This window comes from Gadus chalcogrammus, chromosome 10 (genome assembly GCF_026213295.1).
Source record: "Gadus chalcogrammus isolate NIFS_2021 chromosome 10, NIFS_Gcha_1.0, whole genome shotgun sequence".
Taxonomy (NCBI): Eukaryota; Metazoa; Chordata; class Actinopteri; order Gadiformes; family Gadidae; genus Gadus; species Gadus chalcogrammus.
Genome location: NC_079421.1, coordinates 8,327,068 through 8,342,570, shown reverse-complemented (window position 1 = coordinate 8,342,570; position 15,503 = coordinate 8,327,068). Strand labels below are relative to the sequence as shown.

Genomic DNA, 15,503 nt, shown 5'->3' with positions numbered 1-15,503 from the left:
CTGTAAACAGAGCGCATGATGGCTGCAAGCTGCTCAGGGCCACACCCCCACCCTCCTCCTTGACACGCCCACCGAAACAGCGCATTTGGGGGAAGCTCAATGTGCGACTGGCTCGGAGTGGCTGTAACTGCACCACGGCTGAATTTAGGGAACGTCTTTGAATACTGTGTTAGTTGCCCACTAATGCCTATATTAAAGAATACATAAAATAGCATGTCATGGGACCTTTAATGGTGTATCTGTCCTAAAATATTGCATTTCCCATTCAGATAATAAAGATTAATAAAGATCATACACATTCACTGACTGAAGATTATGTAAGGAAAATGTACATTTCTCGCTAGAAATGTCATTAGAAACGCGTTTAATGGTGTATCTGTCCTAAAATATTGCATTTCCCATTCAGATAATAAAGATTAATATAAGCTACGCCGTGTTCCGGAGCCGCGGGGGATTCTGGGATATGGGGTTCTCAGTTGACAAATGGGGCTTTTGTTAACTTGTTTTGTTGTTAGGATTAAGTGGGGTTAATGAGTTCGGGATTTTATGTGGTTGTGTGTTGTTCTATTAACATTGTTCGTGTGTTCATTATTGTCAACACCGTCACCGAGAGTGACGTGACCATGGTTTCGTGCAGCTGTTCCGTGTTGAAGTCTCGTTCAATAAAAACCAACTCTCGTTGTCGAGCGTTCAATAAAAACCAACTCTCGTTGTCGAGCGTGCCCCCCCCCCTACAAACGTGTCTCCCCCCCCCCTCAACAAACGTGTCCCCCCCCCCCCCCTTCAACTAACGTGTCCCCCCCCCGCTTCATGGGTCTGATTCGCCGATTTCCCATGCTGATATCCCCGAAGATTCTCGGGCATCTTCGACAATTTGGCTATAGATTGTCTCATTACACGCTAAATAATATAATTAGCCTTGTAGTGACCGTAACATAATTCACCTACAGTATTTCGTTATGTGTTGTTCTTTCAATTGTGTTGTTGTTTACTGCATGTCATTTACGTTCTTGGTGGTTCAGGGATCGCGGTCCCTAAGGATTACGTGCGTCTCATGACGTCACAGACCATGCTGGATTTGTTTACCTTCAGCACGCTTTGTTTTCCGGTTTTCTTTTTTACAAAATAAACGAGTCACACGGCTGTGTGCTCAACGTGCGAAGTTGTGTTCTTAACTTATTGCAATTTCCACAGCCTAATTATATATATAGGTTTTGGCATAAACATAACTAGGGTGCACTGTACTATCTGCGCACACCCTTTCTGAAGCCTCTCTCTCGCTCTCTCTCTCTCTCTCTGTCCCTCCCGCTCTCTCTTTCTCTCTCTCTCGTACCGTTTTGTGGAGCACGTTAATTTTCTTAGAACACTCCCATTCAGAATGCATTGGTTTACATTTCGTTTTGTGTAACACGCAAAAAGTCGGACTATCGTGCTCGGGAACACGCTTCAATAGATTAACGTTCGTGCGCAGGAGCACGCAATTGCGTGATACCGGGTTGGTATATCAGGCTGAGGTTTGTGGTACCAAAAACAAGTGGGAACAAGGACTAAGAACAACGAAGCAAACATACAGTTAAGTGAACAAGAACAGCAAAGTAGAGCCAGGGGGTATCAATAAATAAAACAATCTTAGTCATTTGTGGAACAAGAACAACAAATGTGTAAACAGGTGTGCGTGTATATCTAACTTGTAAAACAAGAACAAAGTGAAGGAACAGGGAGGAATATTATAAGTTATTAATAAACAAAGAAAATACTCCACATACATCAGGCTGAGGTTAAGGATAGTAAAGTGCATCAGGTCGAAAAGTAGCTAACAACGTCAGGTTCACCAGATTAAACCCGTCGTTAATCAACCTTATTGATCCTAGTAATCCTACATCAATAACTAACTAAATACATGGCGAAATCGAGCTGACTAACTAGCAGGCAATGACTGAATATCGGTCATCTACCAAGATAAAATAACCCTTCGGTGAGCTTAGTAACACGTTTGCATTGAAATTGACAGAGATATCAACATTTCTTGTTTTTATGCGTGCAAAATGCTTTTCAGAGCGAGAGAATCACTTTTCGACCAACAATGTGTTTTTGACCTTTCATTGTTGATTTTGCTCAAAACTAATGTAGTCCACTTCCAAATGGTGGAGTATGGCCCTATAACCCTTTGGTAAGCTTAGCAACACGTTTGCATTGAAATTGACAGATATCAACATTTCTTGTTTTTATGCCTGCAAAATGCTTTTCAGAGCGCTAGAATCACTTTTTGACCAACTATGTGTTTTTTTTTACAAGTTTTTCTGAACTTAAAAGAAATATCAACATTTCTGGTTTTTATGCGTGCAAAATGCTTTTCAGAGCGAGATAATCACTTTTTGGCCAACAATGTGTTTTTGACCTTACACTGTTGATTTTGCTCAAAACTAATGTAGTCCACTTCCAAACGGTGGAGAATGGCACAAATAACCCTTTGGTAAGCTTAGTAACACGTTTGCATTGAAATTGACAGAGATATCAACATTTCTTGTGTTTATGCGTGCAAAATGCTTTTCAGAGCGAGAGAATCACTTTTATTTCCGCTATCAGCTGAGCTTTACACCCTGAGAGGGAGGGGGGGGGGGGGAGCCAGGGGGAGGAGCCAGGGGGAGGAGCCAGGGGGGGTGCCAGGGGGAGGAGCCAGGGGGAGGAGCCAGGCGACCCACCTGGTGTTTGTTGAGCTCGGCGACGCGGCGGTTCCACTCCTCCTCGGTGACCTCAGCGCCCGCGTCGGCCGACTCGTCCACCAACGCCGCCTTGTCTGCAGGGAGATAAACACAGAGACCGGTGTCAGCCGGTGTCAGGGTCCCTCAAGGCCACCCCCCCCGACCCCCCCGTGAACGGGCGTCGCTGCGGAGCGGAGGAACTGCATGAAGGCCGTGAACACAGACAGAGGGCCAAAAAGGGGCGTGACCTCCAACAGTACAGTAAATGTAGATAAGACAGAGGTTAGTTTCTAGTCCCCATTTTTTGTGGGATGGAGGTGTACATTTGTGGTTTAAGGTGTGTAGACACAGCTGGCCTGTGGCCACGTTTTTGAAGTCTGGGGTCAAAAGGTCAAAAGGAGCCGGCACCACGCCGCTTATGAGATAACAAAAGTTCATGTGTATTTCCCTCATAACTTTTTGTCCTTATTAAAGAGAGGCCTGATTCTCAGATATGCATGTTGGATGGCTAGGGTGTAGGTCTGGGAAGAACTTCAGGCCAAAATCTTGCAAGCGAGCCGCTGGGTGCAGGTGCAACGAGATGGAGCACTTGCTGAGTCATTTCCTGTAGGGCTGGAGCCACAGGTTGAAGCGGGTCCTTTGAGACCCCCTTTGATAAAAGGGGTTCTCAAATGTTGACCCTCAGTCACCTATTGCATCATTTCCTTTAGGGCTTCGGCCTCCTAATTGATCATTATAGTATAATTGAATGCCCTCTTTCATATATATGATACCTCCACCACTGGGACGTGGCAACAGTTCTCCAAATCCATATGGGGAGGGGGGAGGGATGCTTGTGGACAGTAGGGGTGTATACTCAACATAAATAGGAAGCAAACTCAGGAGAAGTAATGACATCTCACAAATATTTATTTAATCAATTGTTTCAAATGACCCTGCCTCGTTAAATCAATGAGCTTGGTGTTTTGCTTTCCAAAATAGGTTATAGTAGAAGTCTAAACTGCAGAAAATAAAAACATCCAAGCTGCCTTTTAAGGATACCTTGGAATATCTGCCTATTTTCTAACCATCGGACCCTAGTTTACGACAAAATCAACACAATGGACGGCAGCTCCTTTGCCGCATGGTTTTTAGAACCATGTAAGGATTAGAGGGGGCGGTCGATAGCAACCACCATAGCAACCATAACGGTCAAGTGACTGGATGCAGCCCCGTTGAAAGAAATTGAATACCACCCTACACACTCAGGATATTAATGATATTTAAATTATTATGACCATGAAGTCTTTATTTGCATGTGTTTACATTTCGTTCTGTGTAGCATGGAAAAATCTGAGAAACACTCCTATTCAGAATGCATTGGTTTACATTTCGTCCTTTGGAGCACGGTTATTTTTATATATTTATTTATTTTCAGTTTTTGAGGAGGTGCTTCAAAGATGCAAATGTTTCAGCAATAATCCAAAATCCAATGGCACAACCCGTTGGCTTTTTGTCGAGGGAATCCAGGGCGACGCTCACTTCCGGGTTGGCCAACATACGTCATCCCTCCACCACTCTACTGTAAAAACACATGTTCAAGTTGAATGAGAATAATAATAATAATAATAATAATTCTGCCATAGTATTTATTTAAGGGGGGGGGGGGATACAAGTCTTTTGGCCATTCGTAGTGTTGATCAGCAGAGAAATAATTTGTCCGCAAAGACGGTGACGTCGCTTAGCAACGGAAGACGCTGGGATAGACAAGTCACCGGACTACTACCCTTGAACGGAGCGTTCCATGGCATTGAGAAGACCCGTGTAATAAAGGCCTATAATATTTCTGTTTATGGCATAGATTTCTCCTCAGATTAGGCCAATAAACCAATGGTAAAATAAAAATAAAAACGCTCGATCAAAGGCCCGGCCCGAGTATAGTGGTGGGAAATATCGGCCCGACCCGGCCCGCATGGGGCTCGGGCTCGGGCTCGGGCAGAGAATCTAAACACTGACTGGAACTACTTAGCAGGTGTCTGTAGGGCTATATCAGGAGTTAATGCACGCACTGCAGCCAATCAGAATCAGAGTATTCCCCCAGACCGTGGTCTAAACAATATTATTCACGAGTTATAAACAACCCCTACACATCAATATTAATGATAACCCTGTGGAAATTGCCATAAGTGAGAGATACAATTTCGCACGTTGAGCACACAGTTGTGTGACTCGTTTATTTAGTAAGAGAGAAACAGGAAATCAAAACGTGCTGAAGGTAAACAAATCCCGCATGGGCTCTGACGTCAAGAGACGCTCGTAATCCTTAAGGGCCCTTACATAGTCGACGTGAGCGACGCACGTAAACGACGCGAGTGACGCGAGCGACGCGCTTCCTTTCATAGTCAACACAGCATACGCGAACGTCGCGGAAAATGCATGACATGCAATACACTACTCACGCCATGGGTGGCAGCAGAGTCACCGGTCTTTTCGCGGGTGACATTCCAGGTGACATTCCGATCAAAGTGGCTACGGAAGAAGAGTGATGAAGCGCAGAGATAGGCGGTCGTATGTGCACCCTTTAAATACCACACGAGATCAGGATGGGGAATTTGTTTCTCTGGTGCTTCCAATCAGTGTTAATTTTGTCAGCTATTTTAGATTTAGTCTTAGTCTTAGTCTTTTGACGAAAATGCTTAATAATTTTAGTCACATTTTAGTCATTGTTCTCCTTTGTAGTTTTAGTCTAGTTTTAGTCGACGAAAAGTCCTTACATTTTAGTCAACTTTTAGTCATTACTTTTAGTCAAAATGTTTTCACTTTTTAAACTAGTTCAATTAGGCTAACCCTATATAGGCTATATGGACACCTGCTAAGTTGTTCCACTCAAATAGAGTACTAAAGTGAAAACGTTATGTTGTCCTGGCAACCGGATTTTCAGTTCTGAACAACCGAACGAGAGATGGCGTTCTCCATTGCTTCCATGTGTTGTTTCTTTCAAAATTAAAATAAATCAATTTCAAGAGGTGAAAATCATTACCAATCGAAAAATGTCGAGGCGTTCATGTATTCCCCTGGGCTATTAAAAGGAAAAGTTTGTAAACGTTAGTTTAGTTTAGTTATTTTTTTAATATGAAGACAATCTATTCTCAATATTACTTACATCATTGGTAAAGCAAACTCACAAATCAATTCGCAAAAAGATTGTTCCTTTTCTATAAAAGGTTCGTGTGGCATAGGATTTCCCCTTGTTAATTTGGTTTGTGTAGAACCGAAAATCAGTTGCTCTCGAAACGTGACGTCACACTTTAGTAGCCTACTCTTGTCTGTTCAGCCTTCAAAACGATAGCTGGTAAATTGTGAAAAATGCATTAAACTGTAATCAGAAAACGCGGTTATATGCTATAAACCCTATAGTATCTTGGGTATAAAGGCTGGGACGAATTTCAAAGTCCACCTTATGTTGAAGTATAGACCGTGGCGATCCCCATTGAAACGAATGGCGCGGTGATTTTCTTCAAAATGAGAGCCGGTAAATTGTGAAAAATGAATTAAACTGTAATCAGACAACGCGGCAGTGGCGATTTTAGCCTGAAATTTCTGGTGGGGCAAATTTATTTGACGTCATATTACGTCACAAAAATAGGTAGTTGATTATTATAACAGTAGGCCTACGTATATAGACCAGTCAGGTATACTATGGGCTGCATTTTGAGTGCCAGCAGGGAGCAGACATCGTATTTCAAATACATTTCACATGCTTTAGCGCTCAGTACGACACAAAGATGTTGCCTATAATAATAATAATAATATTGCATTATATTTTAAACACACTATTCGTTCCAAAGAATCTCAGAGCGCCAACATGGTACGCACTATAATATAGCATTAAAGTAAAACAATTAGACAGACACATAGCTGGGTGGCACCCAAGTGGGTGCTACATATTGGTGGTGGTTAGTGGGTCCCCCCTTCACTTTAGGCGTCTTTGAGTGTTATTAATTATTATTATTCTTCATGTTTAACCTCTGTTTTCCTTTTATTCCTAGTCTGTTTTACATATTTTTGAATGATGACTATATGCTCTGTAAGGTGACCTTGGGTGTCTTGAAAGGCGCCTCTAAATTAAATGTATTATTATTTATTATTATAATAACTTCCATAATTTATTAAACAAAAAAGACGATCTCCTTCAGCTCAAAAAAAAAAAAAAAAAAAGGTTTTGACTCACCAATGCCGATCACTTAAAAAGGAAGTTGGCTCAACGGTTCTTTGCTTGAGCAAACCTCTCGATTACTTTGTCGTTAAAATCCAACAGTCCATTAATGAAGGTGTTTTCAATAGAAAGCATGGAGAGGGCGTTCAGTCTCTTCTGTCCCATCGTCTACATTACCAGTCTACATTACGTAGAATACGTAGATTACGCAGTTAACGTCTAGGGGCAAATTTGAAATTGCCCCAAGCCTCAATGTTAACTTTGGCCGGCGTGGTTCGCGCTCATTGGTGTTTCTATGGTAACGGTGGGGCAGCGTGGGTCTTTGCCCCTCCGGAAACAGGAAACGGAAATATAGACATAACGTTCATTCAAGCAAGCACACAGGCAGTAGAACACACGAATCAAATTACTCCAAAACAAGGCAATAATGCTTGTGAGTCAAGTTTATTAACACAAATATGTACGCTACTTTGCATATAAATATATATATATAGTTTGCCACGAAGTAGGAATGGATTGAGCCTTCTGCTCAACAGCGCCATCTCGTGGGTCTGGTGGGGCACTGCCCCACCTGCCCCTAATGTAGAAACGCCACTGCAACGCGGTTATATGCTATAGACCCTAGTATCTGTGGAATAAAAGCTGGGAAGAATTTCGAATCATGTACAATGCATAACGTTAGCTCATAGCTAGGGGTGCAACGGATCATCATTGATCCGTGATCCGTTCGGATCATCTATTTCGGTTCGGCACACGCATGATCCGCGTATTGATTTATGAAAAAAAAATTTGCGCATGTTCAGTCCACACACAGCCGTAACCATTCCTGCTAGTTCCAGGGACAGAGCTACTTAACACGCTATGGGTAAAAGTCCGCAACAGTTCCCTTTTCAATAAGCAAACAGTCCTATGGCTCGTTGTGATTTATTGTCCTCAGCGTACAACATGAAGAACAGTGGGCATGGAAAATAAAAGTAGGCTAGACTTCGGTGACTACTGTAACGATAACTGCTGCCTCCAGTGCTACGTCTGTTTCCATACTCGCGCTGCCACACAAACCTGTCGCCTAGGTTACCACACAGACGTAACACGTAGCTGACATAGCTATTGCCAACATAAAGAAAAACACATCGAGCATGGCCACGCATTTACAGCGACATCACCCCGGTGTTTCACTGACAGGAGTGAAACCGAAAGCGGCTCAACAACCGCTCATCACCGCGGCATTTAAGCAGCCCCTTCTTCCACAATCAGACCGGGCTAAAGCAATCACAAACGCTATTTTTTTTATTTTTTTTGCTGATCCGAAAAATGATCCGATCCGTGACTCTTGATCCGAGGAACGATCCGAACCGTGAGTTTTTTGATCCGTTGCACCCCTACTCATAGCTGAGTGGACCATACCTCCCGTTGCCAAGTCGTAGCTAAGGTCCGTCCTATTTACTGGAGGAGTGAACAGTTGCATAAGAAAGAACCTTACGGGAGTGTACTGATTGGAAAATATCGTGCATTTTGAGTCCAAATAGCACACCAATAACATTTTCGTCCTGTCTCGTCTCGTTAACGAAAACAAAATGACATTTCGTCATCGTTTTTATTATCACAGATCTATTTTTAGCTCGTCAACGTCTCGTCTTAGTCACGGAAAAAAGGTTGTTGACAAACATTTTTCGTCATATTTTTCGTTGACAAAATTAACACTGCTTCCAATGCGAAGCCTAGACGAGGAGAGGCATTTCCAGTATTTTCGGATGTCGGCGCCAAAGTTTAATGATTACGCAAGTCATCCGATATCTTCCCGACTCTCACCAAAACCGGCCCTTGTCAGGGAGCAGCTGGCAGATTATTTTTTGTCAGATGCTGGCGTGTTTCCCCACCAGTACAATGTGCTACGATTGGGTATGCGCACTGGCCAATAAATGCATATACATTGGTCACTTGGAAGCATGACTTTTGATTCATTAGTTATCAAATTACACAAGTTAACTAATTTGGTTTACGTCAAACTCATTCATTCATATCCATATAAAATGTTTATACAACGAGCTACGGCCTTGACAGATAAATGAATTATTTAAGTGTAGGCCTATAGCCAAAGCTATAGCGCATAATGTCCACAGAAATGATATGGTAGGAAACATTATTAGAGAAAAGGGGTTTATTTATCAAACACAAAAAAATAGTCCCACCGAACACGCACACATTTTTCATTCACTACAGACTCACGCTTTCAAATTTCATTCACTCAAAGAGGCTACTGAACTTATGTTTCACACAGAACATGAACAGATAGGCAACACTAAAACAAATAAGGCCAGTAATAGAACGAATATGGGGTGACAAGAAGATCATTAAAATGGCTCACAATCCCGCATCAGCTGTTTGATGTCGCGCATCAAAATAGCACTTTGCCCCTGTGGAAGGGTTCGCATAAATTGGCACAGATAATTAGTAAAAGAGACGTCAAGTCATTCTTATCAAGTTCCCGTATCCTCTCATATGTTCTTCTGTAAATATAACCTATAGTGGAGATAATGTACAATATTTGCAGTACTGCCCCCACCGACAACGCATAGCCTTTTGGACGCGTATGCGTAGCGATGCGTCGACTATGTAAGGGCCCTAAGTGACCGAGAGGGGTCACAGCACATGCAAACGCCACAACACCTGCATATACAGAAAACACCTGCAAATTCAGAAAACACTTTCATCGATTACACAACACGTGCGCTGCAAATGCCAAAACACATGCAAATTCAGAAAAACACCTGCAAATTCAGAAAAACACATGCAAACTCAGAAAACACCTGCATCGACTTCATAACACGAGCAAATAGGGAAACGAACTGCAAGTTATGACAACGGAAATGTGTCCCGGTGGACCATAATCAGTGACGGACCCATATCCGGTTGGCGGTTCTTTTCAATTACGAAGGTGTTAAGTCGTTTGATTGTGCTACAAGAGGTACGTGTTTCTCTTTTATTATGATAATGAACTGGTTTTGTGTGTTTTCAACACATTAAGTCATTGTCCCCATAACGTATTAGATAGTATTAGACAGATAATTGTTAAACGTTCTCCAAACGTTGTTAGCTGGAAGCTAGCTGGCTAGCTCGCTCCCGGTCACTAAATAGCATTATTTGTGGTCGTTTCTACATTGTTGTCATGACGTGGTAATGCAAGAGAAGGCCTGATATCTGAACTATTTTTTATTTATTTTTTTATCTTTCAGATTGACATGTTCTGCCCGTTCTGTGTGGTGCAACTGGGGGACGCTCCCAAGTTTTGCCCGTCATGTGGGCAGAATGTGGGGTTCCTTACACAGCTTCCATGAACTCCATCCACCTCGTCAAGTGAAGGCTGTGGGCCTACAGGTTCAACAACATCCCTTACTGTGCTTCCATTACTCTGTGCTGCATCAAAATGTCCCATGGTTATAGCTGTCAGCAAGGCCACAATTTATCAACCCCCACTAAATAACCATAGCTAAAATGCATCAGTGTGTGTGGGTGCCATTGGGGCATCGGTGATCTAGCCGTTAGGGGGCTGGACCAATAACCAGAGGATTGTAGTTTTGAATCCCACCCAAGACGCCGATTGAGGTCCCCCCCCCGGCTGCACGCTGCTCCGGGTGTAGTAGTACTACTAGTAATAGTGGTATCCCTGGATGGGTTGAATGCAGAGAAAGAATCCCCCCAAGGGGATTAATAAAGTATACATTATTATTATTATTATTATTATTATTATTATTATTATTATTATTGTGTGTGTGTGTGTGTGTGTGTGTGTGTGTGTGTGTGTGTGTGTGTGTGTGTGTGTGTGTGTGTGTGTGTGTGTGTGTGTGTGTGTGTGTGTGTGTGTGTGTGTGTGTGTGTGTGTGTTAGGAAGGAAGGAAGGAAGAGCAGCTCAATTCTTGAGGTTCAGGGAGGTTAAAGAGGCTGAGAGGAGGACCTCCTTTTCAAAGCTTAAAAAGAAACAGGCCATTACAGTGAAGGTAAGTTAATACAGAGGTTTTAGGTCGTAATGTGACTATTTAAGACCCAGTAGTCATGTTTGTTTTTCTTTTTTTCTCTTCTTTTCTGATTTCTGTAGATTTCGATTGGCATCATTTCAAGGACCAAGAATGGGTTAAAACCTCAAAGAGGGAAAACCATGCCGTTAAATGTTGAACCCCAGTGGTCAACAACACAAATCTTGCCAGCTGCTTTAAAGAAGCAGCGAGATTTTAATCAGAACGCAATGGACGATGGAGAATATGTGCTTCTCTATCCTGATGGCTCTCAGGTAGAAAATATACCTGGTACAGACAGACCTTTTGTTCTGGAGAATTATAAAGAGGCCATTGGGAAATCCTACCAAAGGATTACGCTGTACATCTGCCTTCTTCAGGATTTGAGTAACTATTGAAATTAACTACATGTATGTAAATAAATAAATAAATAATAATAATAGCTAGTTGGTGGTAATTGAGTGAGTCCTTAATGGGATTCAAAGAGGTTGTGAAATTGCCACATATTTTGGATATATCTAGCCTAATAATGATCTTTTCCAAGGTTATGGAGATGACTCATCTTCAGAATCCGATGATTGTGAAGCATTTGGTCGGCTTCCAATGAAAATGTAAGTTTCTCCTGCTATTTTGAGACATGTGCTAGCGATTTTTGAATATCCATGTATTTCACAGCATTCATTTTTTAAATTGCTCTAAGGAATAGATCAAGCATGTTGTCCTCTGTATAACATATGGACAATTACTTATATTCTGATTTAAATTAAGTGATTCAAATTATTTGGGTGTTTTAGGTCACCAAAACAATCTCTGCCAACAACATCCAGGGCATCTGGTGGGCAAGTATGTATTATTATCAAATGTTATTAAGTTCCATGTTACTGATGTGGTGATGTAATTATTGTTAATTTGTTTGGTGTTATCTCTACTTTCATCAACAGGCCAATGGAGTAGGAGCAGGACCCAAAAAGACCACCTCACCAAACACATCATGTGAATTCTACAAGTAAGTCATAATGGATTAAATTGGTTCTCTTCAGTGCAGTAATATCTTTTTTGGCTTTTGGTTTTGCATGAAATATTTGACTGCGGAAAGTAATTGATTACAGTACCAAAAATAACACCTTTTCCAGTAATTTCACAGCAATCTTGTTTCAGTATTTCATTGTTCCTTTTATCCACAGTACATATACAAATGTATATGCACCAGTTGTCATTGACAGCAGTTCCTCAGATGTTGAGGAAGTCGACTACTCTCAGGTGGAAGACAGGTATTTGATACAAATAATGCTGTTAGCCTTGTTATTTTTTTCTTTCCCTCAGATGAAATATTAATCGGCCCAATTACATTGGGCATTTTACCTGGTTTCTGTTGCCATATTAAAGTAAATATTTGAATTTCATATGTTTTTACTTAAATGACGCCTTAACAGAAAAACAATCTGGCAAAAATGATTGAAAGCTTGCAACGTGTGCTTCATGCTTATGCCCATCACATTTCCACACACTCATATGGTGTACTTACTGTAATGGGCCCATAAAATACAAAAATATTACTATTTTAACCATGTTCATAACCAAGAGGAGGCAGCGTTAATGTTTCCTGCCTCACACATGTTCTTTTTTTGCAGAGAGCATGTTTTTGGACTGACTGCTGCTGACGTTTTGTCAAATCTGTCAGAAGCTATTGACACGAGCAACTGCAGCAGGTTCAACATCAACCGTGCCAATGTCTGGGATGGGGCTCTGAGGGGATTTAAGCGGTCCTCGTTTGACCCCACCGGTAGCCTTTTGGTGAAATTCACCGACGACATCGGGCAGACTGAGGACGCTGTTGACACAGGAGGGCCTACGCGGGAATTCCTCACACTGTTGATGGACGCCATTAAAAACAGGCGTTTTTTTGAAGGCAGGGAAGATGGCAAATACCTGTCATTTGACAGCAAAGGTAATTTGGTTTTTGCCACATTTTGACAGTATTATAAATCAATTTGAACTAACCCTGCAACATTGCCATCATTAGCTGCCGACGGTGATGAGTACTTCCATGTTGGAAGAATGGTGGCCATGTCCATTGTTCATGGTGGTCCAGGGCCTCGTTGCTTTTCCGAGAACTTCTACCACTACCTAGTGGGTAAGGTGAAGACTATTGAGGCCCCAATTGCAGACATACCTGATCCTGAACTCAGGAATGTTCTACTTGAGGTAATTGTTTTGTGTTTATAAGCATATTCAATAAAAAGAAAATATTATTTTGATGAACAATGAACAATATGGACACCCCAGTAGCTTTACAACCAGTGTGATACTGGAATAAAGCCAGTGACTTCAATGTTTTGTGTCACTTCTATGTACATTCCAATACAAACCCCTGTCAAAGAGGAATTTAAAATATTTTATAGTCTCATCCTTGGTGATTATTTTTGGTGAATTCTCAAGTATAAATATTTACAATATCAACACAAATTATATTTATGCAGTTTTGTCTGTTCATTGCTCTTATTTTACTCTAGATTAAGAATGCAACAACTTTGCAAGAACTCTTGGAACTTGCAGATAAGCACGCTAGCATGCTTCAGACAGCAGGATGCTATCGATGCCTGAGGACACTGGAGGATAAGGAACAAGTTGTTAATGATTACATCCAGTGGTATTTCACCTCCCGCAACCATGTTTCCTTCCAGGGGTAGGTCACTCTGACTACTCTGTAGGAATTCCAAAGAGAATGTGAATGAAACGCAAATGAATGTCAGAAATGGTTAGAGTCCTACTGGCAGTGTGACTGGCAATAGCATTAAGAATTTACCATGATCTGCCTCTTCCCCTCACCCCCAACCTGCATATAGGTTCAAGGACGGCCTGGCTACCCTGAACCTTTTCAATGCTCTGGAACAACATCCCTCCCTGTTCCTGCCTTACTTGGTCTACAGCGCGGAAGACCTGAAAGCAGAGACTCTAGAGGCGCTGTTCCGTCCACAAATGAGCCCAACTGGTAGCTCAAACCGCCAGGAGGAGGAGAGAGTGCTTGGCTACTGGCTGGACTACTTAATCGCTGTAAAAGGTATTTTCTGTATGTTATTTAAAGTGGCTGTTTAAAGTGAAGTCCACAAATGGATGATAAATCTTAATGTGTTTCATTACTCCCCACTCCCACAGAGGAAGCATCTGGGCTGTCCCTGCAGGACGTTCTGATGTTTGCAACAGGCCTAAAATAAATCCCAGCAGCAAAATTAACACCACAGCCTCAACTCACATTCCAGAAACACTCAAGGTTTCCTGAGGCTAATGTCTGCTCAAACACATTGAAACTCCCGATATTACCCTCATATGAGATGTTTGAGGATAAATTATATCAATTAATCAGCCTGCTGTCTGTGTTTGTGTGTGAACGTTCCAAACGTGCAAAAACATAATTATACATTTATGTGGCATTCAGTCCAATGCTTAAAATATCTGTGGCATTCAGTAGGTCAATGCTGTGGTAAAGTGTGTAAAGTATAACCTAGTGTTTCTTTCTGTTCAATAGATAGAACTTTATCAATCCCCTGTAGGAGAAATTTGTTAATGTTTGTCCAAATAAAACAATAATGATAAAAAAAAAAATACAAAACATGACGGTAACTAAGTAAGTCAAACGGTCCAATCTGAAGGCTCTACTTAATCACTCCCCCTACTCACTTCCACCAATGCAAAGCTAACAGAACTGAGTAGGGGAGGGCGTAGCCTAACTAGTTTGTGAACGACCCAGAGAATCGCAACGCAAATTCAATGTGAACATGTATGAGCAGGGCTCTACACTAACTTTTTTTTTCAGGAGCATTCATGCCCCTAAGTTAGAAAATTTAGGAGCACAGGAAAAAAAAATGGGGGCACAATAAGTTTTGTTTAGAACATTTATTACTGTGCAGAAATTGCACACACCAACAGCACCAATTTACTAAAGCAAAATTAAGACAAATAAATAGACAAGATTACATTTAGGCTACACAAAACAGCACCAATTTTGGCTTCCACCGTACCAGGGTTATTGGGCTGGGACTTGTGACTTGCGATTTATATAGAAATCGGGACAGCGAGATTGCCTAGTGGACTCGATGTGTTTCACCACAGCATCGCGTTTCAGATTAGGGTTCCCCGTTATAAACAGAGAGGAGCCTACCATTGCCGATGGGGCTTCCTTACAAAATGTACAGACTTAGCATCATAAACTAGCCACCCGAAATCCTTCAACCAGTCGGTGGTTGAATTTGTAGACTTTATCGACTACAGTAACAGCATTAACTTTCTCCACATAGTCTATTCATAATATTGTAATGACCACGGAAAAGGCAGTGAATGAAGTATTGATTAGACAGCGATTTAGATACCTAATAAACCGTTGGATGACACAAGACTGGTAACCATAGCAACGTAGGTAAACAAACCCGCTAAACCCTCCCGTAGCGCTCCCCGCGCTACGGCCATCCGGAGGCGCACAGAGCTTTTGGCCGTGATATTATATATACAATACAATTATATTATATTATATACTATTCTATATAGAGCTCGGGGAGTCGCAAACGGCAATAATCACTTTCACCTCCATGCTGCGGTTCA

The 15,503-nt window shown here is 41.8% G+C and overlaps 1 protein-coding gene across 4 annotated transcripts; it reads left to right on the top strand.

The window, feature by feature from the left end:
* The first annotated feature begins 9,794 nt into the window (after positions 1 to 9,794).
* Positions 9,795 to 14,596, top strand: LOC130390250 (G2/M phase-specific E3 ubiquitin-protein ligase-like). 4 transcript variants are annotated; one of them, XM_056600101.1, is made up of 13 exons: positions 9,795 to 9,862; positions 10,131 to 10,272; positions 10,783 to 10,892; positions 10,991 to 11,294; positions 11,452 to 11,518; positions 11,702 to 11,750; positions 11,849 to 11,913; positions 12,092 to 12,178; positions 12,539 to 12,855; positions 12,931 to 13,112; positions 13,421 to 13,593; positions 13,754 to 13,968; positions 14,064 to 14,596. In XM_056600101.1, the coding sequence occupies exons 4-13, from the start codon at positions 11,051 to 11,053 to the stop codon at positions 14,120 to 14,122; spliced, it is 1,458 nt and encodes a 485-aa protein (XP_056456076.1). In that variant the 5' UTR covers positions 9,795 to 9,862; positions 10,131 to 10,272; positions 10,783 to 10,892; positions 10,991 to 11,050; the 3' UTR covers positions 14,123 to 14,596. The 4 variants fall into 4 exon arrangements, with proteins under 4 accessions (XP_056456076.1, XP_056456073.1, XP_056456075.1 ...); XM_056600098.1 differs by lacking the exon at positions 10,783 to 10,892; XM_056600100.1 differs by lacking the exons at positions 9,795 to 9,862; positions 10,783 to 10,892 and having other exon boundaries at positions 9,874 to 10,272.
* The last annotated feature ends 907 nt before the right edge of the window (positions 14,597 to 15,503 follow it).

Excerpts from the sequence above, each read along its gene's own strand:
- LOC130390250 (XM_056600098.1), top strand. The coding sequence starts at position 10,204 with ATGTGGGGTTCCTTACACAGCTTCCATGAACTCCATCCACCTCGTCAA. Across the intron at positions 13,594-13,753 it reads AACCATGTTTCCTTCCAGGG|GTTCAAGGACGGCCTGGCTA; the intron begins GTAGGTCACTCT and ends ACCTGCATATAG. Across the intron at positions 13,969-14,063 it reads CTACTTAATCGCTGTAAAAG|AGGAAGCATCTGGGCTGTCC; the intron begins GTATTTTCTGTA and ends CCACTCCCACAG.